This window comes from Ceratotherium simum, chromosome 2 (genome assembly GCF_057802395.1).
Source record: "Ceratotherium simum simum isolate JZ-2026a chromosome 2, ASM5780239v1, whole genome shotgun sequence".
NCBI classification, from domain to species: domain Eukaryota; kingdom Metazoa; phylum Chordata; class Mammalia; order Perissodactyla; family Rhinocerotidae; genus Ceratotherium; species Ceratotherium simum.
This window is the reverse complement of record NC_141901.1, coordinates 3,875,535-3,887,633: the sequence shown is the minus strand read 5'-3', so window position 1 is coordinate 3,887,633 and position 12,099 is coordinate 3,875,535. Positions and strand designations below refer to the sequence as shown.

Sequence of the window (12,099 nt, the reverse complement as noted above, 5' to 3'; positions counted from 1 at the left end):
GCTTGTGAGTCTGGATGTGTCTGTAATTTTTGAAATACGTTCAGAAGAGGTTGCTTTTGATAATTACAAAAGCAAATTGCCATTAAGAAGGTATGACTTGCTCCTTTAAACCTTTATCCCAAAGGAGGTTTGATGGCAGGGGAAAAAGGCAAAGGAGCAAAAGGATAGATGTATTATTGTAGCCGGAGTCCCCCTCAGCAGACACCGTTGCTGTAAACTGGGGCAAAGAGCTTACCCCACACTGGTTTCTGTACCTCCCCCGGAGCAGGTTCATGGACTTGGAAGAACGTGTCAGGGATAAAAAGTAGTTTCAAGATATGTGAGCGTTTTGATACCCGTTGTTCTGTTGTTTTGTTTTTACACGTCTACTGCTTCATCTTGTCATCACTTGCATTTCTATATTTTTATAGAAAAAATTTTAATTTTTTTTTTTTTTTTTTACATTTGTTCTCCCACTTGCCAACTCATCAGCTGCAGCACATCAGAGAGTGTGTCTCCAGTTAAGCAGGCTCCACGGAAGTCCCCCTTCGACACAGAGGGTCTAGTAAAGAGCCTGCCTTCTGGATCTCACCAGGTAACGGCTGATTGCAGTTCTGGCCACAGTACCGTGCTCTACACTTTGGTGCTCTGTCACTCTCCCGGGTGCAGGAAGGAATACTGAACCATGAGACAGAAAGAGAGTGAGACAGACAGACAGAGCAAGAAGGGAGAGGGGAGTTAAGAGCTGGTTTAGGAGGACTACAGGTGAATATATGGAGAAAAATCTGACCTGAGGAAAGATTTCCACCAAACTACCGCTAACAGATTGTTAACTAATAAGGTGGCTCCTCGGGCCCAAGTGGAATTAGGAAATGGCTGTGTCAGGTGTAAAAGATTCTTCCTTAGTTGTGCAAGGAAATAAATCTAGTGAACTAGAATCTGTATTGAGGTGCTCTATAAGACAAGGAATTAGCAGGAAAAAGTTGATATTCTTGGTATTGAAAATAAAAGAGAAAAATTATGTTGTATGAATTTTTTAGAAGAAATGGAAAGTAAGCATTTATCTGAATAATTAGTAGGCTTGATGAATGAGAAAAGGCTTTGGTTTCTAGTTTTTGTAGAAAAGACAAATCACTTTTATTTGGAACTTAGCACAGAATGTAGCATTGTGGGTAAGATTGTGTTTGGGCTATGCTATTGTAACTATGATTGTGGCATGGCAGAAATTCCATTCTTCTGGGGTAGGAAGCATCAGGAATTTGGGTAGCTATAGCTTTGTCCTGAGGAGGTGTTTAAGGGTGGGTGGGGGGTGGATTTAAGAGGAAGTAAAGAAAATAATAACAGTGTTTTGTAGAAGAAGTACCCATAGTCTAATTCCACAGTTGTTAAATGTGGTGGGGAAACTGAGGCACTGTGATGTTAAATTACTAAAAGCACGTAGGCAGTTAGTGACAGAAGTGGGGTTAGAACTCCCATTTCTGGAGAGCACATGATCTATCACAGCATCAGTCTTGTTACTTATTCCTGGTCTGTCTGTCTGTCTCTCTCGGATCACATGGTATACCTGAGGTGCCTCGTGTTAGCTGATGTGCGCTGTGAATGGGAATAGGGTTGTGAACAAAGGCCTGAGAGTTGCAGACAAGCCTAACAGCTAAGGAAGCCTTGGAAACTGTTTCTTCTACCCTTGAAGTGCTATGGGAGTTGCTCACCTGTTGAAAACAAACTAGAAAAGTAAAAAAGAAACCATGGTTTTTGGACATTGCAAAACAGGTTGTGCAGCACTGTGGTCCTTGGAAGAAAGGAAACAAGGTGAGCCCTGTGATTGTCCCAGCTTACTGCCTCGAGGCGTTTCCAGACTGTGGTGCGGGAGGGGCAACAGAAAGAGAGCTCAGTTGTCTCGTGAATTGAGGAGGCAGAAGTTGGAGTTTGGGGAGGCCAAGGTGGCTAGGATTTATGAGACAGAGTCACAGAGAAGAAGAAACTGCACAGAGAGAGAAAGCTTCAGAGATCGGGAGTGGGGTCCCTTGAGCCTTTGCTGAGTGCGGATTTGTGCATGCATGGGAGCAACTTCCTGTGATGGAGAAAGAACCACCTGTAAAGCGGCAGGTTGCACAGTGCCTGGAGCCCACACAGGGCTGGGGATAGTGTGAGTTCCTAAAGGCCGGAGTGGAGAGACCTCATAATATGTGGGGTATTGGTGGGAGTCCCCAGAAATGTCACGCCTCAGTAGTAGGGCTGTTAGCACCCGAGTATGGATACCGTGGACCCTCCATAGCAAAGCATAAAGGAAGCCTTTAAAGAAGCAGGCTAATCTTGAAAGTATTTTAGCTGCATGCCAGAACAAAGTCCAGCACTCTTTACAAGAATACAAAAAAATTTAGTACTCAACAATTAAAATTTACAATATCTGGCACCAATAAAAAATTACAATGCATACAAAGAAGCAGGAAAATAAAACACATGACCAGGCAAAAATCAACCAATAGAAACAAAGCCAGAAATGACAGAGATGATGGAATTCATAGATAAGGACCTTAAAATAAGTATTATAAATCTTATAAGTAAACTTAAAGATGTTAGGAAAGCTTGACATAATGAGGAGAGAAATAGAAGTATAAAAAAGACTAAAATGGAACTTTTAGAACTGAAAAAAATATTAGATGGCATATACAATAGATTAGACACTACAGAAGAGAAGATCAGTAAACATGAAGGCATAGCAATGGAAACCATCCAAAATGAAGCATGAAGAGAAAGATTGGGGAAAATGAACAGAGCTGTAGTAGTAAGCCAGTGGACAATATCAAGCAATCTGATTGGAATCTGAGAAGGAAAAGAGAGGGGAGTGAGAAAAAAAATTTAAAGAAATAATAGCTAAACACTTTTGCATTCTTCTAGCCATTTCCTCTGGTATTTATCTTCATATTTCTAAACAACTTTATTGTATTGCTACTTCTAGATTTTTCAGTTTTAGATATTATCTATTAACTCCATGTTATGGAATATGAGAATTTAGTTCTCTTTTCCCCCCAGCCCTTCTTCTCACCATACACGTATATACACGTATATACAGACATGCCTCATCCCAGTATTGTTATCTCACTGTAGTTAGGTGGTTATTTTTCAGTGCTACATGTATTTATCTTTTTCACCATTGTACCACAGACATTTGCTTTCTTGTACAATTTTTTTGTTTTTCATGGAGCTAATATTATAGTGGAATGTATCCTTCATAACTTCTTAAGAAAAGATGCACAGGAAATAAAAGTTTTGAGACTTTGTAGGCTAGGTGGATTAATAACTTCCAAAGCAGTCTACATCCTAATCCCTGGAACCTGTGGAATATGTAACCTCACCTGTCAAAAGGGACTTTGCAGCCTTAATGTTAAGATTAAGGATCTTGAGATGGGGAGATTTCCTTGGATTATCCGTGTGGGCCCAATGTAACCTTAAAGGTCCTTGTAAGAGGAAGGCAGGAGGGTCAGAGTCAGAGAGAGATTTGAAGATAGAGGAAGGGGTCATGAGCCAAGGAATGCAGGCAGCTTCCATAAGCTGGAAAAGACAAGCGGATTCTCCCTGGAGCCCCCAGAAGGAACGCAGCCCTGCTGATACCTTGATTTTAGCCCAGTGAGCCCCATTTCAGACTTCTGACCTTCAAACTGTAAGATAATACATTTGTTTTTAGCATGTCTAAAATTGTTTTTATTTTCCTCCCTCAAGATTGATTGATAATCTGGTTGGGTAGGTTTCCAGGTTGGAAATCATTTTTCTTCAGCATTTTGAGGCATTGCTGATTCTTCTAGCTTGCCATGCTAAGAAGCTAAGAAGTTGATAGTGTTCTGATTCCTGCTCCTGCGTGTGGGGCCAGTTTTCTTCCCTTTCTCTTAGAATCTGTTTTATCCCTTGTGTTCTCAAATTTCATATCCCTCGTGTTCTGAAATGTGGGTCTTTTTTATTCATTGTGCTGGCTGTTCAGTGGGCTCTTTCGGTCTAAAAACTGTGTCCTTCAGTTTTAGGATATTTTCTTCCATTATTCTTTGGAAATTTTCCTCCTTCTATTGTCTGTTCTCTCTTTTGGAAATTCCTGTTAGGAACTGACCATCTCCTAGATCAATACTTTAGTTTTCTTTTTTTTCTATTTTGCAGTTTTTGTTCTGCTTTTTAGAAAATTTCTGCAACTTTATCTTCCAACTTTTATTGACTATTTTATTTCTGCTATCTTTTTTTTTTAATTTTCAAGAGCTATGTCTTTTTCTCTGATTATAATATAATGTACTTGTTTTCATGGATGCATTGTCGTATTTCTGTGAGCATATTTTTTCTTCTGTTTTGTATGACATTTTTATGTTTTCTTCTATTACTTGATTTTGCTCTGTTCCTTTTGAATTCCCTTTTTTCTCTTATAATTTGTCTTTCATGCTAGAATCTTTCCTCAAATGCCCAATGCTCCTTGGTTATCCATTCATATTTACGGCACTCTCATCTGATCAGAGGCTCTTTGTGCACAGATAGAACTTACTGGATCGTGGGTGTCACAGATTGTACACAGTGCCGGCTGGCTTTCACGGGGGGCCTCTAAGTGTCAGTTGCTGAGGGTCTTTTCTCTTGGTTTAGTCGATTTCTCCAGAGAGAAATCCTCTGATTTCCTGCTTGGGAGTTGAGCAGAGGCAGGAGAGAGGGGGGCTCACTGTCAGTAAGGACGTGCCCACCCTGTTTGCAGCGTCACCACCTCGCCCTAGTGTGCGTGAGTCAGAGACTGGCTTGTCTCTCCTGTGAGTAAGCCCCAGGGTTCGGCCCAGGCCTGACTCGGCATTTTCTAGACGCTGGTGAGAAGTAATTCAGCTGTTGTGTCCATCCATATCGTCACTTTCAGCATTTGCGATGTAACACCAGAGTGGTGTTACAATTGAGGGTAAAACTGGAGAGTTCCTCACGGGAGAGCCCTGGGTTCCTTCCTCTGTGCTCAGTGCAGGCCCCTGAAGGCCTCTTTTCTCCCCAACATGCTGCAAATCAGGGTTTCTGTTCAGGTGACATGTACCTGGCGTACCCTCTGTCTCACTCCATTATTTTTCATCAAGTCGTGCTGTGTCTCTTATTTTACAGTTACAATTGTTGTTAAAACTATTTTCTGCCTTACCTGTTTCTGGAACTTATAAATCTTTTGCCAGTTAACACAGACTTGGAAGTGGACTGTGTGATTTCCTAGCAGATTTGTCTTCCAATTTTTTTGTTTAGGTTTACATTTTGTGGTCGTGCCAACTTACAACAGGAGCTGCTCTCCTAGGGTTAAAACATTTGCTCCAGACACTCCACAAGGTTCCCAAGCTCTGTAGAGCATTAGCAGTGATCCCAGTGGATGCTTCTGTGCCATCACATGCTACCTTCAGCCTATGAGTTGGAATAACTCTCTTTCAGAGCTCCAGACTATTTTATGGGAGTTGTCCTCCCCAGAGTCCTTACAATGTACTGTATCTTCAGTTTGTTCCAAGTGAGGCGGAGGTTTTCACTGTTTAGGAAGAATTTCCTTGACCTGATATGTTCATCTTATTAGGGAATTGATGAGATCAAATACCCTTCAAAGGTGAGCACAACCAAGCACAGCAGTTCTTTTACCATCTGATCGCTGCATTGTATGTTCTCGGGGTCACGTCCACACGCATTTGCGTGCTCACCACACATGCAGTGCAGGCTGGACGTGGGAAGTGCAGGGATGGGGAACACCCAGTTCCTGCCCTCAAGAACCCCAGAGTCTCCTGGGTTGTTCAGATCATTTTTAGGCTTTTCCATGATAGGGAGAAATTTTTTTTAATATCCTGAGAAACATTTCTTTTTTTTAATAATCTGACAAACAACCTTGAGGATATCTTCATATTTAGATGAACTCCAAGGTAATGTTTTAAGGATTAGTGATGTGTTACAAACTAGTATTGACTCTGGGGTCCAGCTAATGGTGTTAACTTGGGGAGAATTATTTAACCTCAACATCTGCTCCCTCATCTTTGAAATGATGGGTTGGGGCAAGTTGACCTCTAACCTCCTTCTCATCTTTCCATTTCTAATTATAAGAGTCCGTGGTACGCTGTGCCTTATAAGGACAGGTTTAGGCAGTTGCTGTCCACATATTAGCAGTCAAATCTGTGAAATGCGGACGTGGTAGGAATATGTGCAGACTCTCCCTTGGCGCTTTCTTCCAAGGGTTCTGTCATACATATTCCTTCATCAGCAGAGCCTCCCATTTCCTGCCTGCAGGCATCATCTGAGAATCTAATAGCATTAGTCATAACTATTTGGAGGAATAGATAACTCCACATTATTTTATCAGAAAAGAGAGAGAAGACTAGCGCTCTAAGAAGGAAGTTGACACAAGGGAAACGTAATGCCCAGGTGGGTCGTTAAGTTTGCTGTATTACTCGTCTGTCTGTGGTCACTATTTTTGTTATAATTGGAAGACTCAGTAACAGAAGACTTGACTAAAAGTGACTTTAACAATAAGAGGTTTATTAAGTCACAAGAGGTCCCAAGCAGGGTACTTCTATGTTCATTAGTTCCGTGGCCCAGCAGTGTCATTAAAGACACAAGTTCTTTCCATCTTAGTCTTTCATCCTTTGCATGTTGTCTTTGTTCTCAGGCTCCTTCTCTCAGCCTCCAGATGGCTGTCATGGTTTCAGGCAGCACCGGAAAAGGGGCAACTGGGAGAACCGCTGAATCTCCTCCACGCAGTTCTTGTTACCGAGGAGAACCTTTACCAGAAGCGCCCCAGCAAACTCCTCCTAGTCCCCACTGGCCAGAGTGGGTCACCTGCTGGTGCCTCTTCCAGTCTCTGCAGGGGACAGGAGTTGTCTGGCTTCACCCCCGGGGGCGGGGGAGGGTGAGGTCATTTCCTGAGCAGAGGGGCGGTGAACACCAGAGCCAGAGTAGAGTTCTTCCAGCAAAGCGGAGTGGGGGTTTGGGTGGGGAAGGGTGTTAGGTGGGCACTACCTCGAGTTTGGAGTATTCTGGCATTAGGGAAAATATAAGTAAAATCTTTCTTTGTAAAGCCTAGTTTTGACTGACATTGGTTTAAAATAATTTTTGGGTATATGCTTTATGAACAGTTGGTTTTCTAGATCCTTTTCTGGAAATGTTAATGCTGTGTATGCAAACGGCAGGTGTGTTTTAGAGAACAGTGATTGAGTGGAATGGCTATGTATTTGTCAGCGATAGTACGTAGAAGTGGCGATGTTTCGAGAAGACATATGTGGTGTGCATTGTCTCAGTTAGTCCTCACAACAGCCCTAGGGGAAGTTCTTTTATCGTCCCTATTTTACGCCTGAAGAAACTGAGGCCAGTTAGGTTGAGTCACTCGCTCGAGGGCAGCAGTTAGAGGCAGAGCTGGTGTCAGACCCAGATCTGTCTGGCTCTAAAGCGTGTGCTGATTCCATCCTGCCTGTCTAATTCTTGTCAGCTCCGTTCTGATCATCAGTATGAGTCTCATCTCAAAGGGAGTCAGAACACATGGCCGCGTTTCACATCTGTATTTGGCTTTAAAAACCGGTGAAATAAATACTGAGAAAGGTGTTTTGTGAACAGTCAGTGAGGCCATGGTGAGAGCAGCTGTTCTCTCTTAGAGATCCCCGTGCTGGGGGGTCAGGAGGGACTCCTCTGAGGCCCGAAGGACCAGCTACAGACACTGTGGAAAGTACTTCAGGACAGACCGGAACAGCTGCTGAGTCATTAGTATGTGTTTACAGGTAGTGCTGCTCCTGGTTCTTCCATAACCCTCCCATCCCGGACCCTCTCCCCACGCCTTCACCAGTACGTTTTTATATTGGAATAAGTTTCATTCAAGTAGAATTCAGGGACATTTTTATCTCTAATTGGAACTAAAAGAATAGACCTAGGTCAAGCAATTAGTTTCCTGAAACATTTTCAGTAGTTATGGACTATTTGTGTAGTAAATAGTTGGGAAAAAAATATATCCAGAGCAATTTTTCACTTGACTATTGTAATTCTTTGTGGCAAAACCAAAAACAAAAAGCAGAAGGTAGGGAGGGTGGGTGCCAATATGTACGGTAGAAACAGCTAGGTTAATGTAGGTGGTGGTGGTGGTGGTGTTTTCATTGTTGCATACCCAAAAGTGAATGTCTTAGCAACAGCGGGTTCATTTCCAAGTTGATCTTGGTTCACTGGATCCTCCTGAAGTTCTGACTGGTCTCGTTGCCCCTCAAAGTCAAGGTCCTGAGGCATGTTCCACAGAGGCCCAGGGTACCTTCAGCTTCCAAATAATCCCCAGGACCAGACTTCAGAGAGCTTTCTAGATTGAGCTAGACCCATCAGCAGATCCTAGATCTCAACTCACACCCCAGAATTCCTCTGGATCCGTTACTTCATCCATCCCTCCATCCAGACCTACAGCCTGCTGAGAACTGCTCTAGGCGGTTCATTAACACAATCTCTGACTTGATGACCTTATTACACTCTACGGGGGAAAGAGAGTGAGGACAGCGGATAGTGGAAAGCAATTTGAAGAAAGCCAAATCTATCAACAGGAAGGAGTTCCTTTTATTCTTCAGTTGTCCCAATTGCTTTCAACAAATTGTTGTGTTCTCTTGCCATCAAAAACAATACTGTCTCATATGAAAGACCTTGCTGGCATTTTAACATTTACTGACTGATTCAGAGATTATTCTGTGTTCTTTTTTCTTCTTTGCTTTCTCTGTTGTCTTTCTTTTCCACTCACATTGTGTATCAGTTATCTTTGCTGTGTAACAAACCACTTCAAAACATAGTGGCTTAAAACAACCTCCATTTATTTGGCTCCCGGTTCTGTGGGTTAGTTGGGTGGATCTTCTGGTCTGGGACAGTTCAGCTGATCTCTGCTGGCTCACTTGTGCATCTGCAGTTGGCTGGACAGTCTGCAGTGGTCTCACTCATAGTCTTATCAATTGGCAGGCTGTTGGCCAGAGAGACAGAAGGCAACTGAGCTGTGTGTCTCTCACCAGCCGGCAGTTAGCTTGGGCTTCTTCACATGGTGGTGGTGGCTGTATGAGTCCCAAGATCAGGAAGAGAGTGGGAACTGTGAGGCCTAATGAGGTCTAGGTGTGGAACTTGTACAGCGTGACGTCTGCCACATTCTGTTGGTCAAAGCAAGGCACAAGACCAGCCCAGATTCAAGGGGTGGAGAAGTGGGCTCTTACTCTTGGTGGGAAGAGCTGCAGCATTCTATTGCAAGGGAAAGAGTTTGTAGCCGTTTTTACAATCCGTCACATGGTATAAACTCCTTCCCCCGTGAATACACCCCAAAACTCCTAGTGAGTCTCCAGGAATTATGATATGAGGTTTCATTATCTAGGAAGTTATGTAATTTAATTTCAGAGTCTGTCTTATTCTTGGATGTGACTGTTACCAGGGATCAATGAACTTACTAGAGAACACTTGGTTTTCATTCTGTTCCTAGTAGTAGAAAATAAGTGTTTTTATTAACTTCTTTTTGTTTTCCTTTTAAATTCACATTTAACTTGCAGCTTTCTGAGGGTCTGTTTGATCCAGTATTAACAATGTGGTCTGTTATATTCCACAGGATGGACATACAGACCAAAGACAGACCCATTGAGTCTGACTGCTTGATTCACTTGATCAGTTACCTTGGCGTGTTTTAAAGTATATTTGCAGGGCCGGCCCGTGGCTTAGTGGTTAAGTGCGCGCTCCGCTGCTGGCGGCCGGGTTGGATCCTGGGCACGCACCATCGCACCGCTTCTCCGGCCAGGCTGAGGCTGCGTCCCACATACAGCAACTAGAAGGATGTGCAGCTATGACACACAACTATCTACTGGGGCCTTGGGGGGAAAATAAATAAATAAAATCTTTAAAAAAAAAATAAATAAAATAAAGTATATTTGCAGAACAAGATGTTCATGACAATAATGACTAATGCGTATTGAGTGCTGTCAGACACTGCTTCGGTTATGTGTAGATACCATCTCATTTAATTCGCACAACAACTCTAAGAGGGGTAATACTTTATTAATGCTATTTTAGAAATGAAGAGACTGATGCTTAGGGGTTTACAGCCATGCCTGAGGCCACGTGGCTGGTGCTCACCAGTGCCGCCACCTCAAGAAGAAAGTCTCGTGAATTCAGACAGCGGATCTGCCACAGAGCAGGTGGGTCCAGCCCTCGGGGTGACTTCTAACCCCACTCAGCTGCACCATTGTGGAGCCTCACGGCTGGGTTTGTCCCTCCTGGGAAGTCGGGGTGCCCGAACACACCAGGAGCCCGGTTACACACTAACGGATGTGGGTTGTGGGGGCTCCTAGATGGGAGTAAGATGTTTATTGTAAACCACATGCTTTGGCTACTGAGTTTGTGATTTCAAAGTTGAAAGCTTAAGCACAATATTAGGCTTCCCAAGGAGAGTGTCCCTGGATTGCGAGACAAGTCGGCTTTGGGTTGTGTTCAACTTTTCTTTTGAAACCTCGGTGGTTATGTTGTTGTTGTTGACAGTTTTAGAATCTCTAGGTTGGAAGGGACTGTAAAGGGCATGAAGTGCAACCTCCTGCGTGATGTCTGAGCCCCCAGCCTCTGCTCAGACCTCCTCTCCCAGGAGTCAGAGGCCTCGCTCTGCACCAGGCAGCCCAACCTCCCCTTGCTCTCCTGGGGGGACCCTGACAGCACTCTTCCTGCCTGCTGAGGCTAAGAAATGATCTCTCCTACTTTAGTCCATCGAGGGTTTTTCTTTATATCTCTACAGATTGTGGCTTTTTGTTTTTTTCTTTTGAATTTCATTCTGAAACAGGAAAAGCAGTTATCTGATCTTAGATATCAAAGCAGCAGTATTTTTATTGGTTATGATAGGATCAGACTAAAAGAATTATAAGTAGGTATGTGGAAAAATATTTGAAATGTTTTAAAGTGCCTATTTATATAAAATGACTGGTTCAAATTGATTGTATCTTTGGGCAGCACTGAGTATGTTGGTTTCTTACATGTATCATTCTGAAGCTTATGATTTCAGTGGGTCTCAGGTTGGTACAAGTGCCCATCTTAGCCCTTAAGACTCTGATCCCAATTACAAGGATTGAGGAATTCTATGACAGATATTAGGAGTAACTCCTGAGAAGGAATATTATATTGTTATGGAAATTTCCAAACATATACAGAAGTAGAGAGGACAAGGTAACACATCCCCTGTACCAGCTTTAACAATTATCAACATATACCCACCTTGTTTTAAAGTCATTCCTGGACGTATTGTTCCTAAGAAGTCTTCCTGAAGACATTCAAAAGAGGGAACTCTCTGCTCTGGAACCCTAACATTATCTCTTTAATTATTGCTTCCACACCTGCACCTAACGGGACCACAGCTTTTCCAAACCTCTAATTCTGCTTCTCTTCTCCAGGGCCCAGTCATATACGCGCAGTTAGACCACTCTGGCGGACATCACAGTGACAAGATTAACAAGTCCGAGTCTGTGGTGTATGCGGACATCCGGAAGAATTAAGAGAAGACCCAGATCATATCCTAAGCAAGAAACAAATCCAAACTGGACTCTTGTGCAGAAAATGTGGCCCAGTCACGTGTGGCCTTGGAACCCTGGGCAAGGACAGCACATGTTTATTCATAGAGGGGGAAAAAGATGTGTATAAAGGATATGGATAAATATTCTATTTAATCTTCCCGACGTGAGGAGCCAGTGTTGCATGATGAAAAGATGGTGTGATTCCACGTATATATAAATTGTTTTGCTGTTTTTGTACTTTTGTTCAGGGTCATTTACAGCTGGGAAAACTCAGAAACATTCCTATCACCATCATTCAGATGTGGTTTGCCTTAATGGAGACAGTAGCAGATCTTTTAGTATTCCTATAGACATGGCCTTTTTGTGGAAGGGCTTAACCAGTCTTAGCATTTATTGTAGCTGGAGAATGGAGATACTGTGCCGGAAGCACATCCAGGCTGGCCTGTAACCCAGTGTCAGCACTGCCTATTCAGTTGTAGTTTTTGGAAAACATCTGTTAGCTATGCCACTTGAAGACAGTTTGAGAAGTGTTTGTTGATGTTTTTCTCTCTAAAATACAGGGCTGTTTTTTGCTTTATATGTTGTGTGAACTTACTTTAATATTACACCCTTAATCATATCA

At 42.9% G+C, this 12,099-nt stretch overlaps 1 protein-coding gene across 1 annotated transcript in view; it reads left to right on the top strand.

Moving 5' to 3' along the window:
• LOC147917725 (myelin protein zero-like protein 1) overlaps positions 1–11,707 on the top strand; it is a 60,485-nt gene extending 48,778 nt beyond the window's left edge. The window contains exons 5-6 of the mRNA XM_087437474.1: positions 472–574; positions 11,358–11,707. Of these exons, the coding sequence (XP_087293600.1) occupies positions 472–574; positions 11,358–11,459 (205 nt within the window). The 3' untranslated portion in view covers positions 11,460–11,707. The remainder of the gene's footprint in view (positions 1–471; positions 575–11,357) is intronic.
• The last annotated feature ends 392 nt before the right edge of the window (positions 11,708–12,099 follow it).